This window comes from Hyperolius riggenbachi, chromosome 9, assembly GCF_040937935.1.
Source record: "Hyperolius riggenbachi isolate aHypRig1 chromosome 9, aHypRig1.pri, whole genome shotgun sequence".
Classification (NCBI taxonomy): domain Eukaryota; kingdom Metazoa; phylum Chordata; class Amphibia; order Anura; family Hyperoliidae; genus Hyperolius; species Hyperolius riggenbachi.
In genome coordinates, this window is record NC_090654.1 from 50286867 (window position 1) to 50314044 (window position 27178).

General features: G+C 42.8%; 2 protein-coding genes across 14 annotated transcripts in view; one reads left to right on the plus strand and one right to left on the minus strand.

Annotated features, from left to right (window-relative positions):
- The window catches only part of GATA2 (GATA binding protein 2), a 40605-nt gene extending 34799 nt beyond the window's left edge, over positions 1-5806 (plus strand). For all 4 annotated transcript variants that reach the window (XM_068252710.1, XM_068252709.1, XM_068252708.1 and 1 more), the window contains exon 6: positions 3635-5806. In XM_068252710.1, coding sequence (XP_068108811.1) covers positions 3635-3934 — 300 coding nt within the window. In that variant the 3' untranslated portion in view covers positions 3935-5806. The remainder of the gene's footprint in view (positions 1-3634) is intronic.
- LOC137532315 (renalase-like) overlaps positions 1-27178 on the minus strand; it is a 603961-nt gene that overhangs the window by 140633 nt on the left and 436150 nt on the right. For 2 of the 10 annotated variants that reach the window (XR_011023908.1, XR_011023907.1), the window contains exon 5: positions 421-487. The exons of 5 other annotated variants lie outside the window; for them this stretch is intronic. Coding sequence is in view for 3 of the 5 variants with exons in the window: in XM_068252726.1 (XP_068108827.1) it covers positions 4625-4707 (83 nt within the window). In the remaining 2 variants the exon portion in view is untranslated. Of the gene's footprint in view, positions 1-420; positions 488-4359; positions 4708-6811; positions 6857-27178 lie in introns of those variants that run through there. 3 more of the 10 variants (XM_068252726.1, XM_068252725.1, XM_068252727.1) reach the window with 2 other exon arrangements.

The following is a 27178-nucleotide window of genomic DNA, read 5'->3' on the forward strand; positions in this document are numbered from 1 at the left end:
TTTTAAAAGACTGTTAAATTGGTTTTAAACCAATAAAAATGGACTGTAAAATCAGAGGGTATCCTCACTGCTTTTTTAACCATGCATTTAATATGTATAATTTATATCTTAATTTTATTCCATGTTCTCCGCAATGCTCTCTTTATTAATTGTCTTCTTTGGTTAATGTGATATATATATATATATTTTATTTTAGTATTTATATAGTGCTGATATATACCGCAGCGCTGTACAGAGTATATAGTCTTTCCACTAACTGTCCCTCAGAGGAGCTCACAATCTATTCCCTATCAAACTCATATGGCCATCCTAGTCTAGGGCCAATTTAGGGGGAAGCCACTTATCTGTGTGTTTTTGGGAAATGTATGAAAGGATACAAATTGAATCAAAGAATGGTAAGAGCTGAAAAAGAAAATGTACCGTAAATTATTTGAAATGATGACCGTTTTTCTCCTGCCCCTTCTATGGATTGGTTTCAGGAAATATACTAGAGGAGAGAAAGATAGATAATGACATATTTATTCTATTTTAAACTATGTTAATTGCATGGCTGTCACGCCAATCTGTCTGCTCATCATGGTTACTAATTCAGTGACCAGGAACGGGTATGCAGTATAGGAGTTCTGACCTAAGTCTCACTATATTGATCATATGCTTGTTCTAGGTGTGTGAGTCAGACACTGCTGAAGCATGCAGGCCAGTATGACAGCCAGGGAACCTGCATTTTTATTTAAAAATGTAAAAGGGGGTGGGGGCTCAATTACAGGCTCCATTTATAATACTTTCAAATGCTCTGTTTCTATTTTCTCCCAGGCCATTTAAGATAGGACTGTTATTTTAAATTTACCCCCCCCCCTTCTCTCTGCACCCACCCACTGGTAATACAACAAGGGCCAGTTGAAAGCCTTTTATTTGATTCTGTAGCAGTTCTGAGCTGGTAGATAAGGGAGGAAAGGCACAAGCATGCTTTGTTTTATAACCTCACTTTCTACTTGAGCAACTTACTGCAAAGACTTGTTTCTGGTTAATTTACTGCTTTGTTACGTGATAAGTTTTTCAATAATTAATGTCAGTTACACCATAACTATTATTATTAATTATGCCGTCATTATTATTAGATATTTATATAGTGCTAGCAGCTTCTGCATCACTTTTTTCAGAGCTCATAGTCCTGTTATTTACTCTCACCACAATCAAATCCCTACCCTAGTCATAGTCTAATGTCCTACCATATCATTATTATGAATTTATACCACTGCCATCTTCTGCAGCACTTTACAGAGTACATAATCATGTCACTGACTGTCTTCAGAGGAAATCACAATCTAATCCTACCCTAGTCATAGTCTAATGTCCCATCATGTCATTATTATGAATTTATACCACTGCCATCTTCTGCAGCACTTTACAGAGTACATAGTCACTTACTGTCCTCAGAGGAGCTCACGATCTAACCCTACCCTAGTCATAGTCTAATGTGCCATCATATCATTATTATGAATTTATACCACTGCCATCTTCTGCAGCACTTTACAGAGTACATAGTCACTGACTGTCCTCAGAGGAGCTCACAATCTAACCCTACCCTAGTCATAGTCTAATGTCCCATTATATCATTATTATGTATTTATATTGCTGACATTTTCTGCAGCACTTTACAGAGTACATAGTCACTGACTGTCCTCAGAGGAGCTCACAATCTAACCCTACCCTAGTCATAGTCTAATGTCCCATCATATCATTATTATGAATTTATATCGCTGACATTTTCTGCAGAACTTTACAGAGTACATAGTCACTGACTGTCCTCAGAGGAGCTCACAATCTGCCAGTAATCCTACCATAGTCATAATCTAAGGTCTTACCACATTATTATAAATGTATCTACCATTGACATCTTCTGCAGCACTTTACAGAATACATAGTCACTGACTGTCCTCAGAGGAAATCACGATCTAACCCTACCCTAGTCATAGTCTAATGTGCCATCATATCATTATTATGAATTTATACCACTGCCATCTTCTGCGGCACTTTACAGAGTACATAGTCACTGACTGTTCTCAGAGGAGCTCACAATCTAACCCTACCCTAGTCATAGTCTAATGTCCCATCATATCATTATTATGTATTTATATTGCTGACATTTTCTGCAGCACTTTACAGAGTACATAGTCACTGACTGTCCTCAGAGGAGCTCACAATCTGCCAGTAATCCTACCATAGTCATAATCTAATGTCTTACCACATTATTATGAATTTATCTACCATTGACATCTTCTGCAGCACTTTACAGAGTACATAGTCGTGTCACTGACTATCCTCAGAGTAGCTCACAATCTAATCCCTACCATAGTAGTAGAATATATTTCCAACCATAGCCTATGGTCAGTCTTTGGGGGAGGGGGACCCATTGACCTCCCACATTTTTGGAATGTAAAAGGAACATACTCAGACATGGACAGTGTCCTGGCCAAGATGAAATCTTTGGACCCCAGTCCTGTAAGGCTAGTGCGCTGAATGATGCCTTGTTTTAGATGAGGGGTTAGTGCACCCTAATCGGACAGCCCAGTATAGATGGCTAGGTTAATCACTGGATTTTTAAACAGCCTAAGGACTGCCGATCGAACGCTTTCTTCAGTGCATTTTTTGCCCTGAGTTTTTTCACAAGATGTATTCTCATCACACCTACAAAATATATTTTTAGCACTTAGCAAGTGAGAAAGCACTAAAAAGTAGGTAAGGAAATTTAAACTCACTTGGGACTACTTATTTGGAGTACTTTGTGGTTGTTGGATGCAAAAAGGTTTAGTTGAAAATGAAGATGAGAAAATCCCCTGTGAAAAAACAAACAACTCAGAAATGTCTACTACCATGTAGTGCAAAATAGATGTAAGGCATGACCTAGGTCCTATAGCAAAAACAGCTTGATTCATAAATAAGGCAAGAGAACAACACTAAGTTAAAGTAAAACTTCCTTGTAACACTCCTCACAAGTGTGACTGTTTTATGTCTCATATCTGTAGCAAATCTGTCTCAGAGATTTACATTTCTGTCGTGATGGATTCTGGGTGCAGAGTTGGCCAAAGGCAGAGAAAATCCATCGCAAATCAATTCATACATAAGTAGAAGCTTGATTTCTGCTAGGTAAGGCTGATCCGGTCGTGGCTTTGCTTGACAGCTGTCCCCTAATAAAGGACAACATTGTTGTGTCACACATACATGAGAGATAGACTTGATTGTAGCCACCAGCTCAGATATGTGCAGTTCTAGGATACATTCAGCCTATGATGTCTGTAGTGATTGAGGTATGAGGTACTGGCCCCTTGTTCACTCTATGGCTTAGCTGTCTCTTCTGGAATTAGGAAACCAGTAAATTTAATAGATTTTTTAAGGTCACAGTTCACCACTGGTCAAGCGTGGAAGTTATGTCATGTGTTTTGTTTTTCTTTTTTTTTTGAGACTGTGGCTTCTTGTGTTCTTCTGTTTATGGAAAAAACGTTATTGTTATACATTTTTTTTTATATGTTGTTCCTTTGGGGAACGCTACTGATATAGTTCTGCAGGGGGTTCCACATGCTTTGGACATGGTTTAAATTAGCCGGTGTATAATTGTTCTTGTATTCTGTTACAGGTGAACAGGCCCCTGACCATGAAAAAGGAAGGAATTCAGACCAGGAATAGGAAAATGTCTAACAAGTCCAAAAAAAACAAGAAAGGCTCGGAGTGTTTCGAGGAACTTTCCAAGTGCATGCAGGAGAAATCTTCTCCCTTCAGTGCGGCTGCCCTGGCCAGTCACATGGCTCCTATGGGCCATTTGACACCCTTCAGCCATTCAGGCCACATTTTGCAGACGCCGACCCCTATCCACCCTTCCTCTAGTCTCTCCTTCGGGCACCCACACCCATCCAGCATGGTAACAGCAATGGGATAAAAGTAGAGACCTTACAGACTTGTACTTGCGCATGTGGGCATTGCCTGGGTTGGCGCCCTAATCCTCCACAAAGACAATGGAGAAGTGGCTTGCACCTCGTCTGTTGCATCAGATAGGCCTTTGCATTGGACCTAAGCAGGACCTTTTTGGTGGGACCAGATAAGCACTTTCCTCCCTCTGGACTGGAAAAAAAAAGGAATGTTCTTTTTTTCCACTGACCAACCCATGGTGAAGGTAAAAAGGTGGACAAAGTGGGCTCTCTTTTTTTTCCTTGCATTTAAAATTACTGTGAATATTGTAAATATTGTAACCGTCTCTTGTGGGTGGAAAGAACCCAGTGGTAGATTATGCTGGATTTGTACTGCAGACTCCTTTCAAATGGACACCTTTATATATTAAAAAAATATTAAAATTATAACGCTTAACTTCAAAAGGAAAAAAAAATATTTATTTTTCGCGCCTGAATTTTTTTCAATCCGTCTCGACCTCGTCCTGGGGGGTCATCTGGCCTTTAAGTTTCCTCCTTTTTTTTGTATTGCACCCTTGTATTCATCCACACCATGCTTGACCTGAGTTTAACCCTTGTGTTGCTGGAGGCCCGCCAATGAAAAAAAAGTCTTCTATCGAGACAGCATGAAAGCAAAGAAAATTATATAACGTGGTTCTTTTTTTTAAGTGATTGCACCTGGCCTAAAGTTTTTCATTTTTAAAGATGTTTATTGGCTTCATTTCCCAACATTCTTTGATTGCACATGCCAGTTTGTCTTTAATTTCTACGAAAGAAAAAAAAAATCAAAAAATATAGTGAACATAATTCAAGATAGTGCATTAGTTGGATCAGAAATCTTAACTTTTTCCAGGAAAGCAAGCAGAAATCAAGCAACAAAACAAAAATAGCTTGCCGGTCTTGATTCTGGCACAATCACCGGTTCATGGCATTAAAGCAAAGAACTCTGGGAACAAATGAAACCAGTGCTTAAAACATACACACACCGGCTTATAACCGAAAACATATATGAACACCAAAGACCAAATTCTTTCTTATCCAATGTAATAATGTGACTGTGTAATGTATTAAATGCTTAGCCATTCCCTTAACAATCTATTGTTAACAGCCTAATATAATATCATTATGTACATATTATTTAAAAAAAAAAAAAGCAAACTTGGGTGGAGGAAATTTAGCTATAGGCAGTAACTCAGAAATTATGTATCTTATGGCAAATGTACAAAAACAATTTTTGTAATGAACATTCCAACCTTGGCATAAATATAAAGCAAATATAAAATGCAGTCATTTCATTGAACTATATATTTAAGGGCCAACTCATAGTAGAGAAAGATTTGAAAAAAAAAATGTCAGCCAGATGGGCTTGGTTGAATTACTTGTGACGGTTGAAATTAATTCAGTAAGAAATGCTTGCATGGGTTTGCACCCAATGTTAAAATGTGGTCCTTTTAGATTTCTCTTAACTCTTTACAGCCAGAAAAGTAATTCTTTTTTATGATCTGGTTGTGTTATGGGGTTAATGCTTAATGGTACAATCTGTACATTATTTTGTACCTTTATTTTTTGTTTTTGTTTGAAGGGTGGGTGGGGTACAGGAAAATATTACTGATACAAGAGAAACTGAATAGTGCAATATCTTGCCAGCCTGCAGTTTATATCTGAGGCCCAGAAAATAAATTATTTTGTATCGGTAGCCGCGTAAAATTATACAGTATTTTTTTTTACATTGTTTTGATTAGTGACCTTAAGTTATTGTTGATTCTGTACACCATGTTTATATATTGTCTGTAAAAAGTGTATGCTATCCTCCCATTCAATGAAGGTGAATACTAAGAATAAAAAGACAAAAACATTTTGTGAAATCTAGTCTCCTACCTGTTATATAAAACTTGAACTTTAAATTTGCATAAGAAACACAGGTTATGTTATATTTTAAATTCATTTTGGACCAAACTCTGATCAATATGTTCAGCAGTGTATTTTAAGGAAATGTAATATTCACAAAGTAAAATATATAGAGTCTGCAATTAGAATTATATATATGTATATGTATGTATATATATATATATATATATATATATATATATATATAGTGTGTGGTGAATTTATTTATTTCTCATATTTGAGCCACTTAGTTACCATGGGTTTAATGTCAGCTACGTAACTGTTGATTGATATGCTTATTTGAAACAATTTTATATTGACAAAAAACAGAAACAAAAACAGGGTTTCCTAGTAATGAATCCAGTCCAAAAGAAATATGTGACTAGAATATTTTTTTTCTAATCCTTCTCTGTGCACCAGTCCTATCTTCGCCCCCTAATGTCTCAGTTAATTGTGTCCCGTAGTACTCCACCCCATATCGTTTTGTACCTTATTAACCCTACTAAGAACCTCACAATTTCCTCCCCTTTACTCAGTAAGTAAGTCTTCCCCGCCCAACACCAGGTTCCAATAGTATACATTTTCAAATAGCTACTGAAACAAAACTCCAAAGTTAGGTTGATTTTAATTGTGCCAATAAAAGCAACATACTCTATATTTGTATTAATTATTTTAAATTGTAACCAGACCCAACAGTTTTAAGGCTCGTATAACACATCACACTGTTTTTTTTTATTTAAAAAATAAAATTTAATAATTGGCCAAATTATATAATAAGTTAATATTTGAATTGAAACGTGGTAAACAATTATTAGAGGATAAAGTGGGCTATAAAAAAAGCAACACACACAGTATTCGTATTATTGTATGAACTTTAAAACACAGAAAAAAAATTAAATGGTAATTGTGGAATGTGAATATTTGAACATGCTTCCAATTTAACAATTATAAAGGATTTTTTTTTTTATTGAAAGGTCTCTGACCTTATTAGTCTTCCATAGCCACTATGAGTCGTCACGATTTCAGGTCTAAAATAAAATAACCAAAATAAAATTGGTGCACATGTTGCTGTAAAGGAGAACTCCCCAAGTTTTGCGTAATTAAACTATCCTCCTATTTCTATCACTTAGCGTAATTAATTTCCTGTCAAACCGCACACAGACTTCAAACATGTTGTTACCAGAAAAGATTGCTAGCAATCACTTTCAGCGACCTTGAATGAGCACTGCACAGATTCGCTGCTGAACTACCTGGCAAAAAAACCTGCTCTGTGCTATGGAGAGGGGAGGACAAGTGAGTGGAGCCCTGCTGTGCAAACCTCAAAGGAAGCAATATCTGTTAGGGGAGAGCAATGCACCGTGCCTCAAAGCTGAAGGGAGGCCAACAAAGTTGGGCAACATTAATACACCAAGATGACTGCAAATAATCCTTTTGGTTAAGGACAATTGAAAGTTTGTGAAAAGTTATACTCATTCAGATAGGTGAGCCAACCAGCAGGCGTAGTGGTTAGCACTCTTGCCTTGCAGCGCTGGGTCTCCTGTTCATATCCCAGCCAGGGCACTATTTGCACAGAGTTTGTATGTTCTTCCCATGTCTGCATGAGTTTAGTCCTGTTTCCTCCCGCATTCCAAAAACATACAGATCAGTTTATTGGTTTAAAAATTGGCCCTAGATTACGATGGACATATGATAATGGTAGGCATTAGATTGTGAGCTCATCTGAGGGACAGTTAAGGTGATCATACATCTAGTGATTTGGCTATTCAGTTGATCATTCAATTCAATCATTTTATTGAATCGAGAAAGAATCCAATGTGTTCCAGTATGCCCGATTGATGAAAAGTGGCCGATATCATGTACAATTGGCCAACTTAGTTGATCAAGTGGGATGAAAAATATTGGTGGATCGCATAGGAAATGGTTGCTGTTAACATATCATTCGATCGACACTGAACCGATTTTTGCATTCAGCACATGGAGGGACTACATCGGTCAAATCAATAAGTGCAGGAGAATCGCACAGGACGTCGCTTGTAGTGTGGGCCACTAGTTGACCGACTTTCAATCAACTACACTGAAGTTGATCAATAAAGTCAGACACTTTGACATGACCATGTACTCTGTAAAGCGCTGTGGTTGATGTCAGCACTATATAAATACTAAATAATAATAATATAGTTGGTTTCATGTTGGTGTTATTTCACTAACAGCCTGATTAGGAACGCTGCCAGTTTTTTTTCCTGTTCCAATAAGGCCCCGTTCACACTGCACACGTTTCCAGCCGCGTTTTAGAAACGCGTGCAGGTGGCCGACACGCACAACATCAGACATTGCATAGAGTGCAATGTCTGATGTTCACACTGCATGCGTTCCGGACCTGTGCGGTCCGGGAACGCATGCTGCACGCATTTTTTGTAAAAAACGTGTGGCTGTCCCATTCACTTTTCCAGTGATGGGATCAGCCACGCAACGCACACAAACGCGGATGGCGTGCATTCGTACGCGTTGCGGTCCACACGCGTTCCGCACGCATGGCCATCCGCGTTTGTGATGTGAACGGGGCCTAATAATAGAGTGTTCTATAGGTAATAACTTTTGAAAGAAAATTACAAGTGTTATTTCTGTTGAACGCAAAATCCAGTAACAGTTCCTGAAATTTTCTCATAACAAAGCACCCTGAGATGTTAACAAACAGGGGCTCCTCTAAGTATCTAAATGAGGATCTTCCCGCAAAGCATAATGAGTTTTTTCAGCAGATAGATGGTTTTAATAGATAATTTCCGATGGGTCCGATCTGATTTTGATAGTTTTTCTGATTGATTTTTATCGTAGAAGTGAATGGAAATCGATCATAAAAACGATTGGAAAATCTATCATCAAAACGATCGGGAAAGTAAATCTGCCCAAAAAATTCACTGTGTATTCCCAGAAAAAGGAAGCAGTAACAAAATGCAACATGCTTCCAGCTCAACTTTCAACTGCATGTAACATCTTAAAGTGGACCTGAACTCTTGCATAGGACAGAAGTAAAACATATACCCTAAATAAATGCATGCACACTGTATGTATTTAGAGAGTTTAGTCTGTCTACTTTCCCCTCATCTGTGGCCAAGCACAAGTTGTAATTTGATCTCTCAGCTGTGTCAGCTGGCTGCTGCTAATTGGTAAACTCAGGATGTTAACCCTATGTCTGCATCCATGAATGTAGGAAGCAGACACACTGCAGAGTTATTGCAGGATTTGCATCAGCTTTAACAAAGAAATGTTTTTCATCAACGCGGATACGAGATGAAAAACTAACTATAACAAGTAACTATAACAAGTAACTTGTCTATATAACTTATCTAAAGTTTAGATAGAGTTTACACAGCAAATCTAGCTGCAAACAGCTTCAACAGTATATGCTTATTTATTCCTGCGATACAATGAGAGTGGCCATGTTCTGTTTGTCACATTACACACAGGCAAGCTGCTCTGCATCTCCAGCCCTCAGCCTGTGAACTTCACTCCCTTCTCCTCCTTCTCTCTGCTCCTGAAATCTCTGGCTAGTAACCTCCTCCTCCTCCTGCCCAGACTGAGCTCCCATAAGCCCTTGCTACTAAGGCTCAGAGTGCCAAGGCTCTCTGGAGAAGCTGTGGGCCACGCTTGTTTAGTTTGTAGGGAATTAGAGTATTAAAACAAAACGAAAAAAGTGTTTGGCTTGTGGAATGCCCTATAAACTATATAAAAGGAACACAATTATGCAATGAGTAAAAGTTTATCTTGTATCCACTGTAATGGCTCATATACACGGGGCACAACTGTCGCCACAAACACGTGGCACGCGCATGTTGCGGCGACAGGTCCTCCGTGTGCATGAGGCACGCGCCACGAACTGTCGCTACTAAGAGCTGTCGCCAGGCGATTTACTTTGCCAATCTCCAGCAACAGCTGTCGCAGCAACAGTCGCTAGTCCGCCACTCGTACTGCGTGTGTATGTGCGGACTAGCGACGGCTACCGACAGCTAGAAGGGAGCTTCCGGCGGGGGGGGTCGAACCTTCAGCGACAGCTTCCGATGCGTCTCTGCCTGTCGTGTAGACAGCTGTCGCTCAAGCGGAGCTGTCGCCGAGCTGTTGCGCACACGTCTCCTGTGTGCTAGCAACAGCTACAATGGTTCCCCGTGTGTACCCAGCTTAAAGGTTAGTATGCTGTTGCGTATCATATAGAGCAGAGAAAAGAAACATAAAGAAATAGAAGTTAAGGGGAACTGTGGAAGTCAATGAAAGATCTGGAGGTCCGAGAAAACTTTCAAAGATAACTGCACATGTGCTGGCTAGAAAGGCAAACCCCTAAATGACTACAAAGCACCTGCAGGAAGATTTGGCTGACACGGGCCTGGTGATGCATCATTCCATGGTGCAGTGTTGCTAGTACAAACATGATCTGCATGGAAGAGTCATCTATAGAAGTGTTACCTGTGACCTCATCACAAAAGTCAACATTTGAAATGTGCAAACAGCTTTCTGGACAAGACCGATGCCTTTCAGATAAAGGTGTCGTGGTCTATTCAGGGGGAAATTATTTTTTTTTCTCCAAAGGAGCAGCATTTGATTAAAAGCACTTTACCAACTTTTAAACATAGTGGTGGATCCGTAATACCTAGTAGTTTGGGTATTTGAGGCAGCCAGTGGCAGCAAAAACATTACATAGGTAAGCAAAAAATGGTTTACTTTAAATACCAACAGATTCTGGAATCCTTGTTGAATCCACTATTTCTCCTACGTTTTCCACTAGTAGAACATTTTTCATCATATTTTATTTAAAATAATGTTTTGGCACTCTGTAATTGAAAAAGTACCAAAAAGTAAGTGATAAAGTACTGTCAAAATTATTCTGAGTATTTTTTGATTTTTGGTGGTTTAAAGGGAAATAAACTTTTTTTCTGAGTTTTTTTTCCTAGATGGTATTTTTTAACTTGTCAATAAAATGCCCTTTAACTACTTGACCACTGAGGTCACTGAGGGTTTTTACCCCTTTAGGACCAGAGCAATTTTCACCTGTCAGCGCTCCTCCCATTATTTCGCCAATAACTTCACAAAATCACAACCAATCACAACGACTTGATCTATATCTTGTTCGCCAACAATTAGGCTTTTTTTGGGAGGTACATTATGCTAAGAATTATTTTATTCTAAACACATTTTAATTGGAATAATAAGAAAAAAAGTAAAAAAAATTGGCGTTCATTGAATCGGGGACTTAGATTAATGAATGGGAACTGCGTTCTCATTCATTCATGGCCCCGCTAACCGGCGGTATCGATAGCGCGTGCGGCCGCCAACTCCCATTGGATTTTCATGGCCCTTGGACTTCAAATGACGTTTCCCAGGGTGTGATTATGCTGCACCTGGTGCAGTAAGTAGTTAAACCACCAGCAAGCATGAAAATACTCAAAATAATTTTGACAGTACCTTTTTCACCTACTTTTTGGCACCTTTTCAATTGTAGAGTGCTAGAAAGTTATTTTAAATAGATTATCTACTAGAAGAAAAATTATGTAATTGCATATGGGCGTCGATGTCAATGTTGCACAGCTAGACAAAAAGTTGAGAATGGCTTCTACAACAGGTGAACGATCCTAAAGACACTAGAAGAAAATCAAGCAGAAAGTTTTGAAATGGCCCATACAGTGTCCTGACATCCTCAGAGATCCTAAACATAAATTAGGTAGCTGGAGCAGACACACCAGCAGGTTAGATTTTATTTTAGGAAACTCATTTCTATGTTTAATAACGCTATAGCCAATAAGACAGCAACATTTACACAAAACACTTGATTAAAAGCTGTGGATTTGAGAAAGAATAGTCCAAACAGCTCTAATAGTGTAATAAACCAGTTGGACCATATATATCCGCAGTTAAAGAGACACTGAAGCGAAAAAAAAATGATGATGTTATGATTTGTATGTGTAGCACAGCTAAGAAATAAAACATAAAGATCAGATACATCAGTGTAATTGTTTCCAGTACAGGAAGAGTTGAGAAACTCCAGTTGTTATCTCTATGCAAACAAGCCATTAAGCTCTCCGACTAAGTTAGTCGTGGAGAGGGCTGTTGTCTGACTTTTATTATCTCAACTGTTCCTGGACTATTTACTTTTCCTCTGCTAGAGGAGAGGTCATTACTTCACAGACTGCTCTGAAAGACTCATTTTGAATGCTGAGTGTTGTGTAATCTGCACATATTATAGAATGATGCAATGTTAGAAAAAACACTATATACCTGAAAATAAAAGTATGAGAATATTTTCTTTGCTGCTCATCTTCTAGTAATTATTCATAGTACACAACTAATTCACTATATCATATTTTTTTTTTTCTCGCTTCAGTGTCTCTTTAACTTATGCCACTTATACAAAAGACATGCTGGAAATGTCTCAGGTATATGAACACTGCAAGCATGTGTGCACCAAAATCAAATTACAAGGAAACATACGCAGGAAAACAAAATAAATAGCATCCCATATTCTGTAGCCGATGCACATTTTGTGGTGCAAAAGATCATGCACTTAGGAACATACCACATACACCAGAGTCTAAAAAGCCCTATGGAACAAAATCTCGGTTTATACTTGGGTCACAATACCTGAGCCCTTAATCAATTCACTTTTTTCTCCTAGGAGATATTTTTTCATCTTCTGTTTAGAATAATTTTTCAATACTCAGTAACTGAAAAAGTACCAAAAAGTAGGTGAAAAAGTACCGTCAACATTATTTTCCTTCATGAGTAAAAGGCGTTTTATTGACACGGTATAAAAAAATATCACCTAGGAGAAAAAGTAACTTGCATATGGGCCCTGATGTCCAGTGATCTCCCAGGCAGCATTCCATCCCTCTCCAATGACGTGTATTTTCCTGGTTTCTAGTGGATGTCCTCCATGCATCTCCTTGTAGAGTGTACTGGCAGCAGAGGTGGTGGAAAAGCATCTATCCCTATCGGGACTTGACACACCGCACGCAACTCCTCCTTGTCTTCTTTCACATTGGATTCAGCATCTAGTGTTTGTGCTGTGAACACTAGAGGCCAAACTCGATGCTAAGGAAGACAAGGAGGAGTCATGTGCAGCGTGTCTGGCCCTCGATTACGCAAGATGCTTTACCATCGTCTCCGCTGCCAGTACACGCTGCAAAGGGATGTCAGGAGTGAGGGCAGGTGTGTGACCACTGGACACCAGTAAAGTGCACGCTATGGGAAATGGAGGGGACACCAGGTACGTTGTATGGGGTCAGGAATGGGGGGACCACTAGACACCAGGTAACATTGTATGGAGGAAGGCGGACCACTAAACATTAGGTACATTGTATTGGGAGGGAGGGGGTACCACTAGACACTAGGGAATGCTATATGGGAGAGGGAAGGGGGCCCACTAGACCACCAAAGAAGCGATATAGGGATGGGGATGTTAAATGTAGCAGCCAGGGTTTCTACCCTAGGTTTATATTCGAGTCAAACTATTATTCTGGTGTCTGAAGGAAAAACTAAGTATACTCAGATTAGTTTATACTGTATATGATATATAGTATGGTGCAGGAATGAATATCCAACAGGATAAAAGTATCTTAGTAATTTACAGATTATGCTGAAAGCCATAAAAGGGAAGGGGTGGAGATGGCAACTACTATTCCCCGAAACCATAAAGTAATGCTGCCATCTGATATGCAATCAGAGGTTATTAACAAAATCCTGGAGTGGTGCAGGGATACAGCTATGTGTAGTGGAGTTATTTTTTTTTTTTGGTAGGAGACTTCCAGAACGACTGTCCCCAGATCAAAAATGTAAAGGAACTCACACAAAGTTGTCGGATGCACAAAAAAAAAAAGGGGGGTGGGGGGTGGGGAAAGGATTGTTGGCTCCACATATCCAGAGATATCTGGTGAGCCCCTAATCCAGAGTCAATACCACTTATAGCTCATATGTAAAGGTAGCCATACAGAGCTGGGACAAGGTTCTCCAGCACTCAAGGCTGAGACACCAAAGTGCGCCCCTCCATCCCTCCCACCCCAGCAGTCACACTGATTGCTATTAGACTAAGAGGCGCCCCAGGGCCCCAAATACCTTAATCTCTAGTTATCTGGCTTGCAGTCACTGCCATGTATCCCCGATTCTTATTTATCTCTGCTTCAAACACAATAGGGGAATGATAGCTGAGTGAGCTGTGCGCCCCCTCCTACACTGCGCCCTGAGGCTGGAGCCTCTCTTGCCTCTGCTTCGGCCCGGCCCTGTAGCCATACATCTAGCAGTGTATGGGCAAATTCGACCAAGAGACAAGTCTCTCTCTAATCAAATCTGATAAAAGAGAGATCTGTCAGCTGCCCATACACAGCAGGCCGATTCCCAATCAATTTCAGCATGAAATCTCTCGGGAATCAGCCTTGTGCGCCGTATACAACCGCCTCGCCACTACGCTGTGCCCCCCTAATGTAAATGTTCCTAGTGCCCAGTGCAATGTATACTTTACCTTTTCGCCGCCTCTGCTAGTCTCCGCAGACTCTGGGCACACTCTGCTTATCATACACGCGTGCCACGTGGTTGCCTAGTAACGTTGCCGCGTGTATGATGTCTGATGTCATACGTGCGCCCCTTAGTAGGAAACCACATGGGGGGCGCGTGTAGGCGAGTGAAAGTCGCCTGGAGCCTAGCGGAGGCGGTGGAAAGGTAATGTATTACATGCACGGGACACAGGGGGCGGGGGGGACATTTTTCATTAGGGGTGACAGTGCCGGGGGTTTCGTCGAGTTTGTCAAGAAATTGCATGCTATTACCTCTGCGCACCCAATCGAGGAGGTTGGCCCAACATCTTGCAGCATGCGCGAACGACTATGCGACCAATTTCAGGACCAAAATTGGTTGCATTGTCGGTCGGGCATGCACTTGGCGGCACCAACTTTCATCCTATTCGATTATAATAATCAAATCGAATGGTCGATTAGCCGCCAAGTCGTCTGATGTATGGCCACCTTAAGGCACCCAAGAGGCTGGATAGAAGCATAGAGCGCAACATTTAAGGGGAACTCCGCTCAAAGCTCAGAAGCAGCTCAAGCCAGACACAGACAACACCTAAAAAAAAAAATTGTTGGATCCACTAATGGTTAACAGCAAGGTTTTGGGCCTATGACCCGGCTGGCAAACCGATAGAATGGACTACCATTTCCTTACACTGTCCTTGGATTTCAACTGCATGGATGAGTTTGGTGGTCTCTTTCCTTTCTCCAGTAATGATGGGTGGGCAATATGAATATTTAATTGTCTAGATCATAAACATGCTGTGCATGCAAAAAGCCCAATAATATCTCTGAATTAGAAGTCTACAAGGAATAGTTGGCAAAAATGACAACTAGACTGTTAGGTGGGTACAAATTGTGTTTGTAAGCTATGATATGTGTCACAAGAGGTTTTACTAAACACAGTGGAACCTTAGCTTGCGAGCATAATTTGTTCTGGAAACACGCTTGTAATCCAAAGCACTCTTATATCAAAGAGAATTTCCCCATAAGAATTAGGGGAAACCTAGGTGATTTGATCCACAATCCAAAACAAGTTATTGTAAAATAGTATAAAATAAAAATGTAAACAAGACTTTCACTATAACTAACAGAATCATTGCCGTCTGTTGGCTCACCCCAGCCTTTTTTTGTGTGTGGCTTTAACAAGGAACTTATCCAACGACACTCAGATTAAGTACAATTAAGTACAATCCTGCAGCGCCAAAGGGAGGAGAACTATCGGCTCGGTTGTCACAAACATGAATCAATTTTATTGAAATTCCACGTGAAAGACCAATACAAAGTGGTGTACACGTGAGAAGTGGAACGAAAATCATACATGATTCCAAACATTTTTTACAAATAAATAACTGCAAAGTGGGGGTGTGTGTAATTATTCGGCCCCCTGAGTCAATACTTTGTAGAACCACCTTTTGCTGCAATTACAGCTGCCAGTCTTTTAGGGTATGTCTCTACCAGCTTTGCACATCTAGAGACTGAAATCCTTGCCCATTCTTCTTTGCAAAACAGCTCCAGCTAAGTCAGATTAGATCAGGGGTAGGAAACCTTTTTTTGGCTGAGAGAGCCATAAACACCACATATTTTAAAATAAAAACGGGGAACACCAAGAGCCCCAATAGTGTAATACGTACTGGATAAGGTGGCAATAAATTCGTATTGCTAGATACTCACAAGTCAGGGTCACCAGCAGGCAACCACTGTAAAGGCAGGTGGGGAGATTGTCCTGACCCCACTCAGGATTAAGAAGTCGCTCTCTGTAGGATTCAAATTAGGCGCTTAACTTGAATCCTTGTGCAGATCGCTTGATACTCCTCCCTGTATTGCCTGATGAAGCGGGGTTGAGCCTGCGAAACGCGTTGCAATTTTTTAGGAGTTTCTAATAAATGTGTTTGACTGTATGAATCGCAGTCATTGTCGTGTCTGCTTGAGGGAGGTAAGACCACCACTTCCTCCTTCATTTTTGCCAAGTAAGTTGGTTTTTAAGCTCATTTAATCTAATTTTATACTTTTGGCGCCTCTGTTCCTTATATACACATATTTTAAAATGTAATTCCGTGAGAGCCATACAATAACGAAATACAAGGAAATGTGTGCATTCTATGCAAAACCAACACTTTAAAGTACAATAAGTGTCTGAATTATTTTTAATAACATTACTGTCATATTGCTTGGTGGACAGGGGAACAAGTGAGGTGCTGGGTGGGTAGGTGATATTGCTTGTTGGGGGGGTGGTAAGGTGCTGAGTGGGCAGGTGATATTGCTTGCTGGGTGGGGGGGGGGAAACAAGTGAGGTGTTGGGTGGGTAGGTGATATTGCTTGGTGGGTGGGTGGGGGGAAACAGGTGAGGTGCTGGATGGGCAGGCGATATATTGCTTGGTGGGGGAACATGTGAGGTGCTGGGTGGGCAGGCACGATATTGCTTGGTGGGGGGAAGGAAACAGGTGAGGTGCTGGGTGGGCAGGCGAGATATTGCTTGGTGGGAGGGAACAGGTGAGGTGCTGGGTGGGCAGGCGAGATATTGCTTGGTGGGTGGGGGGAAACAGGTGAGGTGCTGGGTGGGCAGGCGAGATATTGCTTGGTGGGGGGGGGGAAACAGGTGAGATGCTGGGTGGCAGGCTTTATAATGCTAATAGTGCACACTCACCAGGCATCACTGGCCGCAACACTCAGGCCACCAGTCCCTGCACGCTGCGTCACCATGGGGGCGGAGCTACAGCATGCTAGCCGCGGCGGCTGGAGGAGGTGGTGCACAGCACGGGCAATGTGAGGGGAGATGATGCCGATGAAGGAGGAGGCGGACATGTGAGGATGAAGGCTGGGCACGGAGAAGGAGGCACACTGATTTTAAAATTAACCACAATCTCTCTGGCCGCTCTGTCACATGTTTTTTTAGCGAGCCAGAGAGCCATATGCAGGGATGAAAAGAGCCATATGTGGCTCGTGAGCCATAGGTTCCCGACCCCTGGATTAGATGGACAGCGTTTGTGAACAGCAGTTTTCAGATCTTGTCACAGATTCTCGATTGGATTTAGATCTGGACTTTGGGGTTTGGGCCATTCTAACACATGAATATGTTTTGTTTTAAACCATTCCATTGTTGCCCTGGCTTTATGTTTAGGGTCATTGTCCTGTTGGAAGGTGAACCTCCGCCCCAGTCTCAAGTCTTTTGCAGACTCCAAGAGGTTTTCTTTCAAGATTGCCCTGTATTTGGCTCCATCCATCTTCCCATCACCTCTGATCAGCTTCTTCCCTGTACCTGCTGAAGAGAAGCACCCCCAGAGTATGATGCTGCCACCACCATATTTGACAGTGGGGATGGTGTGTTCAGAGTGATGTGCAGTGTTAGTTTACCGCCACACACAGCGTTTTGCATTTTGGCCAAAAAGTTCCATTTTGGTCTCATCAGACCAGAGCACCTTCTTCCACATGTTTGCTGTGTCCCCCACATGGCTTGTGGCAAACTGCAAACGGACTTCTTATGCTTTTCTGTTAACAATGGCTTTCTTCTTGCCACTCTTCCATAAAGGCCAACTTTGTACAGTGCATGACTAATAGTTGTCCTATGGACAGATTTCCGCACCTGAGCTGTAGATCTCTGCAGCTCGTCCAGAGTCACCATGGGCCTCTTGGCTGCATTTCTGATCAGCGCTCTTCTTGTTCGGCCTGTGAGTTTAGGTGGACGACCTTGTCTTGGTAGGTTTACAGTTGTATATATCAAGAGGTTGGCGCTCAGGACGTAAAGTGATGTACACCCCTTCAATGTACCACTGACAGGAGCAGTCAGACTGCAACCAATAGTAGAGCAAATCAATTAAAAACTCCCCACATTCATAGCAATAAACAATTAAAAGTCCATGTATTCAAGCCCTAAAAATTAAAAAGTTCAAATTTCTTGCTGGAGTTTAAATCTCTTCCATATGCTTGATGACAAGAGTATTAGGCCTCCTAGTCAGTTCTGGACAAACGGGCAGACCTCCACCATCACCCTTTGTGATGCACTCACCGCTGTCCTAGACCAACCAATGGTCTATATACGCCTTGGGACCGTTCCCGGGTCATCCCCCACCTCTCCAGCAAAGATTATGCACTGTAAACACCAGATCACCTCTTCATACGAAACCAGCACCTCATATAAAAAAACTTCATATAGTGTAATATTGCTAAAAAATATTTATTGATAAAACGCAATTGCACTCACATAATTCTCCATAAAACCACGCAGAGTAATTTAGGAACGGGCTCTCCCCCGTGTAGGTGGCCAGGCTGGCAGGCTCGTCTCAGCGTTTACCCCGCTTCTCTGCCGCGCGCACAGAGATCACAGACGCCACACGTGTCCTCTCCGCCACCGCTCACCCAGTACACAGATCCGCTTCCGTATCAGGCTCCGCCAGTTACAGTTGTGCCATACTCCTTCCATTTCTGAATGATCGCTTGAACAGTGCTCCGTGGGATGTTCAAGGCTTTGGAAATCTTTTTGTAGCCGAAAGGTAGCCATACACTGGTCGATTTGCCATCAGATTCGACCAACAGATAGATCCCTCTCTGAGCGAATCTGATCAGAGAGGGATTGTATGGCTGCCTTTACTGAAAACAGATTCTGAATCATTTTCAGCCTGAAACCGTTCACAATCTGTGGTGGTGGTGGTGCTGCTGCCACTCCCCTCCCCCCCCCCGCATATATTACCTGCTCCGCCGGTGCGACTCCCTAGGTCTCTGCTGTCTTCTCCGCTCTGGTCTGGTGTCCGGCAGGCTTCACTTCTTCATGTCTGGGGGGAGTTTAAACAGTAGAGCACCCTCTACTGTTTAAACTTCCTGCCGGGATAGGAAGAAGTGAAGCAACTGACTGCACTCAGACCAAAGGGGGCTGAATAATTACGCAAACCCTACTTTGCAGTTATTTATTTGTTAAAAATGTTTGGAATCATGTATGATTTCCGTTCCACTTCTCAGGTGTACACCACTTTGTATTGGTCTTTCACGTGGAATTCCAATAAAATTGATTCATGTTTGTGGCAGTAATGTGACAAAATGTGGAAAAATTCAAGGGGGCCGAATACTTTTGCAAACCACTGTATGTACTCTGTAAAGTTCTGCAGAAGATATCAGTGCTATATAAATACATAATAATAATATGGTAGGACATTAGACTATGTCTATGGTGGGGATTAGACCGTGAGCTCTGAAGCACTAAAGAAGATTTCAGTAAATAAATACATAATAATAATATGAATAACTCTATGAAGATGAATCAGTAAGCAGCGAAGCCTTTGGCATTGGTTGCTATTGTTCGGTAGTGGCATTGCTCTTTGACCCCCTCAGGGAGACATGGATGTGCCGAGCATAGCCGATCCTGGACAACAAGATGTTGGAAACGAATGCAGTGTCCATTTATTTGAATCGACAGCATTCGAGCGATTAATGCTGCACCAGAGCGTTTTAATGTCCATGTGCACGGGGCTTAAAAGAGCAATATCCTCCTAGCTTGTGTTGGCTGAGTTACAGTATAAAGTTCTGTTTAAGTACATTGTGGATTTTTTTTTTTTCAAATCCAGGCTAGAGTACAAATGACTCCTTTAAGCTCTATATTGTTAAGCTATAACTGAAATGTTCCTTTAAAGGTCATCTGAATGGTTTCCCGGTAATAGGGGCCCATAAAAGATGCAATGTTTTGGTCCACCAGTCAGTCTCTGCCCTTATGGCAGCTTTCTAGATGAAAGGAACTGAGCAGCGCAATGCTCCACACTCCACTTGTAAAGTGAAAGGCCCTATTAAACATGCTGGGACAATTACAGAATTTTGTTGCCAGGTTGAACCTGTTTAGCAGGATTGGAGGGTACGGTATTCCTAAGTCAGCCCTTTGCAGCTTTCTCCTGTTTCACGTCGAAAAATTATGATAATGTCGCCGAGTTATAAGAATTGACGTGCACTGAGATGCTGGAGACACCGATTTTCATGTCATAGAGCCACGGTTTAAATCTTTGTGTTTGACAAGCATTTCATTTGAAAATAGGTACACTTGAATATACTTACACACTGAGCGTATAAAGAAGTGAAAATGAGCCTGATGCAATAAAGTATGGTAAAGTGGCCCAGCAAAGGGAGCCATGACAATTTTACCCTTACTAGCGCAGGCGGAGCACGAGCTGTTAACCTTATAGGGGCCCAGGGCAGGAATCAGGGTGTTCCAGGAAACTTCTGGATTGTCCAGAGCAGGGGTGTGGGCCAAAACTGAATACTGCGATCAAGTCGGGGGCCAACCTCAATGTCTAATGGCCACCTCCCTTCCTTGTAAAGTTCCTTGGAGTCCAATGTCCCCACTTCTTCATCTAAACATTCCCTGAAAATGAATAGTCCTCCCTACCCTATACAGTTACTAGTGGCACCATTTCTCCCCTGTACAGGTCCCTGGCATCTAGTGACGCCCCTCCCCCCCCCCCCCGCATACAGTTCCCTGATGTTTAATGGTTCTTCCTCCCCTATACAGTTCCCTTGTGTCTAGTGACCCCCCTCCCCTCCCCTATACAGTTCCCTGGTGTCTAGTAACCCCCCCCCCCCTCCACCATATAGCTTCCCGGTTGATCTAGGGCTTCACCTCCAGTATAGCTTCTCTGGTGGTCTAGAGTGAGCCAAACATATTGCAAAGTGGAGAAACAACTTGTGTTTTTGGTGGGTCTGCAGAGTTTGACATGTACGATCCAAAGGCTTCCCTCTACTGAGGTGAGTATCTAATTTAATTGTCTCTCCCCACTTCCAGGTATACTTTACAGTGGCATTCTCATATTTCAAACAGGTGAGCAAAGCAGATTGCCTCTTCTTATAAATAGGCTTGTTAATTTTAATTGAATTACACATCAGCAGGCAGACTGTGGAAAGACATCAGTAATTCTGTTTAAGGAGTTAGCAGACGTTTTTAAAGAAAATAAGTGCTACTTACCCGGGGCTTCGACCAGCCCCAAGCTCCCAGCATGTCCCTCGCCACAGCTCTGCCGTCAGCCATTCGCCACAGCTGCCTCCCGGTACCCGGCGATGATGTCAGGACGACCTCCAGGTCAATCACCGCCACGTGGATCACAGCGTACTGCACAGGCGCAGTAGTTATTATTATTATTTATTTATATAGCGCCAACATATTCCGCAGCGCTTTACAAAACACAATAAGACGACAAGGGGAACATAGATACAACTAACAAATGTATAGCAGAGTTCCAAGCAGCACAAATATTGTTACAAGAACAGTAAACATTAGGAGGATGACCCTGCCCTTGCGAGCTTACAATCTAATGGGTTGTGGGGGACACACTAGGTAAGGGGGTGGAGGATGGATGAGGCGGTGATTCTTTGCCTCTGATTACATTGTGACAGAGAAGTAAATAAGGGCTATAGAATGTTATAAGCTTGTCTGAAAAGGTGTGTTTTAAAGAGTGCGTTTGAAGATGTCCAGGTTTGGAGCATGACGTACAGGCTGTGGAAGAGAGTTCCAGATAAGGGGTGATGCTCGTGTAAAGTCTTGGATGCGAGCATGAGAGGAGGTGATCAGCTTAGAGGCCAGGAGAATTTCTTGGGAGGAGCGAAGGTTGCGGGAGGGACAATATCTTGAGATTAGTGAGGAGATGTATGGAGGAGACAACTCGTGGAGGGCTTTGTATGTTAGAGTCAGGAGTTTGAACTGGATCCTCTGGGAAATAGGTAACCAGTGGAGAGAATGGCACAGTGGGGCTGCATCGGAAGAGCGTGTGGAAAGGTGAATGAGGCGGGCCGCTGAATTTAGAAGGGATTGGAGAGGTGCTAGCCTGTTTTTTGGTAGGCCACAGAGCAGGGTGTTGCAGTAGTCTAGGCGGGAGATGATTAAGGCATGAACAAGCATTTCTGTGCTCGTTCAGCGCTTGCGCAGGCGCAGTACAGGCCGACCTGGAGGTCGTCCTGATGTCAACGCCGGAGACCGGGAGGCAGCTGTGGCGAATGGTTGACGGCAGAGCTGCGGCGAGGGACATGCTGGGAGCTTGGGGCTGGACGAAGCCCCGGGTAAGTAGCACTTATTTTCTTTAAAAATGGCTGATAACTCCTTTAAAGAGGATCTGTGAGCCATACTATCTCAGAAAAAAAAAGATATATAAGTAGATAAATACTTGCTCTACTTACATAACAGATGTATTGCATTGTCCATGTTTTGATTTTAGTTATTTTTCTATTGTAAAAAAAAAAGAGAGAAAATAATTCTTAGGATTCTCCATTTTAAATATGTCTATCTTGAAACCAATCCTGATGTTATTTCCTCCCTTACTCTCCTCTGCCTTATTGTGTATGCATTGCCCGCCCTCCTCCCTCTTCAGGCACTCTCACCAAGCTCTGCAATAGAAAGTGCATTGTCTCAGCATGATAAATATTGGCCAATCAGAGAGGAACAGAGGTGTGGGAGGAGAAAACAGGAGGGAAAGAGGCTTTAGCCAATCAGGCTGCATTAGTTAAAGGACTTACGAGCCCAAATAGGTAAAAAAAGAGAAGTACCTTAATCACTTTTAAATGCACGGAGGACGCCATCCGCACCCTCCGTGCAGTTCCTCCGGGTCCTCGCAGTGTGATAGCCCCCTGTGCCGCTCCTAAACTCACGGACGGGGTCGAGCTCCCCTTCCTCTCCTGCGCAGCTCTAGGGCCTCCCCCCTCGATCCACGCACAGTAGCGTGGATCGAGGGGGGAGGCCCTAGAGCTGCGCAGCCGCACTAACGTGTATGCCGACTGCGCAGCCGTGGCCAGCTCCGGCGGCCATCTTAGGAGAGGAAGGGGAGCCCGACCCCGCCTGTGCGGTCGGGAGCGGCACGGGGGGCTATCACACTGCGGGGACCCGGAGGAACTGCGAGGAGGGCGCGGATGGCGTCCTCCGTGCATTTAAAAGTGTTTAAGGTACTTCTCTTTTTTTTACCTATTTGGGCTCGTAAGTCCTTTAAGTCTGAGTGGAAATAAAGAAGCAAAAAAGGACAACCCAGCATGCCTGCAACTTCCTTTGTGCAGCAGAGGTACCAAAAAAGAGTCAGGTAAACCAGGGAATTATCATTTATCAACAAGAAAAGTAATAGTGATTTTTAGGCCTCTTTCAGAGTGGGACGTTAAAGTCACACGTTATAAAAATGTATAATGCAGACTAACGCACAGCAATACAAAGTCTGTGTGACATTCACAGTGCACACGTTGCGTTGTGTGTAACGTGTAGCAATATTTAGGAAGTGCGGCATGCTGTGCGTTTAGCAATAAATTTGCTGCATTATGTGTGTAGCACATGCTCAGTAATGTGTTTTGTTTTTTTAAATGTAATGCATGCGCCATTTTCGTTCCATCAGTATGCGACGAAAACAGCGCACTAAGTGACACATAACGCGGTGCAAAATAACGTCCAATTTCATAACCTACATGCGCTGCGTTAGGGGCATGTTGTGCGACCTTAACGTCGCATCAAACACAACGCCCCACTCTGAAAGAGGCCTTAACTTTTGGATTGCCAGGTTAGCATCCTTATTACTTGTTTACCAGATAAAAATAAAGAATTGATTTTTGATTTTATGCCCGACAGTTACACTTTAAAGCAAAATGCCAAACATATCACTTTTGCAGTAGTCTTGTAGAACAGTAGATCTCAGATTATGGTTTGGAGACCACTAGAGGCAAAGCAGGTCACTTCGGCGCATGCTCTTCCCCACCAGAGATGTAATGTTATTAGGTCTATGGCTACACAGCGGTATAAACAGTGTAATTCGATAGCTGGACCCCAAATTACTTCTCCCTCCAAGTTACTATGACACTGAGGGGGAAAAGTAATTAATAGTGGTGGGTATTTCAGCGGCAATAGGGTGAGCCATCATTCGGCTGCTGATCAGACAGCCAAATCACACGTGATGCACTAGTGGACCACAAGCCCCCTGTAGGTAAGTAAATGCCTGCTGAAACTAGGGTTGCCAGGTCGGCTGATGGAGAAAACCGGACAGGGGGTGGAGTTAGGGGCGGAGTCAGAAGCACACTTTTATGTAGAGTGGGGCTAAGCAATGGGCTTTTTTTAAAAAAAATTTATAGTATTTATATCGCACTGACATCTTCTGCAGCACATTACAGAGTACATAGCCATGTCACTAACTGTCCTCACCAGTAGTACTGGTCCAGTGCACATAAGAGACAGTTTTTCACCAGTAACTGCACATAAGAGACAGCTTTTCACCAGTAAATGCACATAATAAGAGACAGCTTTTCCCCAGTAAATGCACAAGAGACAGCTTTTCACCAGTAAATGCACATAATAAGACACAGCTTTTCACCAGTAAATGCACATAATAAGAGACAGCTTTTCACCAGTAAATGCACAAAAGAGACAGCTTTTCACCACTAAATGCACATAATGACAAACAGCCAGTGTTCCCAGTATATGTAGCCAGGGATATATGTGCCCAGTATATGTAGCCAGGGGGTATATATGTCCCAGTATATGTAGGCAGGGGTGTAAATGTCCCAGTATATGTAGGCAGGGGTGTAAATGTCCCAGTATACGTAGGCAGGGGATATATGTCCCAGTATATGTAGCCAGGGGGTATATGTGCCCAGAATAGGTAGCCAGGGGGTATGTGTGCCCAGAATAGGTAGCCAGGAGCTATATGTGCCCAGAATAGGTAGCCAGGGGCTATATGTGCCCAGAATAGGTAGCCAGGGGCTATATGTGCCCAGAATAGGTAGCCAGGGGCTATATGTGCCCGGAATAGGTAGCCAGGGGCTATATGTGCCCGGAATAGGTAGCCAGGGGGTATATGTGCCCAGAATAGGTAGCCAGGGGCTATATGTGCCCAGAATAGGTAGCCAGGGGGTATATGTGCCCGGAATAGGTAGCCAGGGGCTATATGTGCCCAGAATAGGTTAGGTAGCCAGGTGCCCCCCGCAGGAGGAGAACAGTGTGTCCGGTGCAAAAAGGCATGCTAAACCGGACAATTAAGTTGTCCGGTTTAGAGCCCCCCCCCCCCCCCCCGCAGCGCAGGAGGAGAACAGCGCAGCAGAGAGAGAGCTGGGAGCAGCGGTGGAGAAGGGGGGCAATCTCCCCCCCCTTCCCTCACCTTAGGGTGCTCTCTCTCCCCCGCTGTCTCCTCCAATATGATGTGCAGGCTGGCGGGCGGAACTTACCTCTGTGTCGCAGGCGCCGGAAGTTCGGGTCCCGCAGCCGCTGAGATTCGACTCAAAAAAGATCCGGATCAAAGATTCGAATCATTCATGAGCCGGACAACACTATTCAGACTGATTAGTGTTGTCCGGCTCATGAATGATTCGGATCTTTGATCCGGATCTTTTTTGAGTCGAATCTCAGCGGCTGCGGGACCCGAACTTACGGCGCTGGAGCGACACAGAGGTAAGTTCCGCCTGCAGCCACTCGCCAGCCTGCACATCATCCTGGAGGAGACAGCGGGGGAGAGAGAGCACCCTAAGGTGAGGGAAGGGGGGGGAGATTGCCCCCCTTCTCCACCGCTGCTCCCAGCTCTCTCTCTGCTGCGCTGTTCTCCTCCTGCGCTGCGGGGGGGGGGGGGGGGGGGCTCTAAACCGGACAACTTAATTGTCTGGTTTAGCATGCCTTTTTGCACCGGACACAGCGCACAAAAACCGGACTGTCCGGTGTAAAACCGGACACCTGGCAACCCTAAACCCCCCCCTCCCCAGCTCATACAATTAACAAACCTCCAGGGTGAGGTTAGTTTGTGACGTTTTCTGAACTTCCTGAATCCTGGTGCTCAGTATGGAACCAAACGAAAAACTTATCATGCTTGCACAATAACTACGGTAACATTACATTTTAATATGATATACAGATTTTTTTTTAAAAAGTAAAACATTCATTTATCTAATTTCAGACTGAAGCCTCTCCCCCCGGGGGGTATCTTGTTGCATGCTGAGACAACAAAGACAAAGGCTCCCAGAATTACAAATGCAAACAAAACTGCAAGTTCAAAGCCCAATCTACACGATACGATTCTTTATACGATTCTATTACGATTCTATTTACGATCCGATTAAATCCGACATGTCCGATCAGGATTCGATTCAATTCGATTTGCCATTGTTTTGCAATGGCAAATCGAATTGAATCGAATCCTGATCGGACATGTCGGATTTAATTGGATCGTAAATAGAATCGTATAAAGAATCGTATCGTGTAGATTGGTCTTAAAGGTGGCCATACACTTATAGATTTGCAGTAGATTCGACCATTAGATAGATTTCTTCAGATGCCTGTCAAGTCCAATCTGACAGGAATCTATCTGATGTTTGCCACACACTAGGAACAGATTTCCAATAGATTTCAGATTGAAATCTATTGGAAATCGATCTAAATGCATTATTGGACCTGTAGATCCAATGCAACTCTATAGGCCATCGATCTGCTGCCAGCAGCAGATCGACCTAGATTTTCCATCCTGTCATAGATCAAATCGATCGAAATCGTCCGCAAATTGATCGAATGGGGAATTTGATAGAATCGATCGATCAATCGATGGCTGAAATCGACCAGTGTATGGGCCCCTTAAGAGTGGTTCTGTGCTTGGTTATTGGCCTGGGAATCCTCTCTTCTTGTTTAGCTGCTTTTTTTTCCCAGTATGCTCCACGAGATGAAATGATTGTTTTATGTTTATGATTGCTCTTTCTGCTCTATGTACTCGTGTCTCTTTATGTTTGGGTTATGTTTATAGTCATTTCATGTATGGTAATGTTGCAATGTTAGGTGCAATTTTCACTGATACTAATTTTACTTTCTTTTAACTTTTTGATCAAAAAAGACCTAGTGAAAGAAGA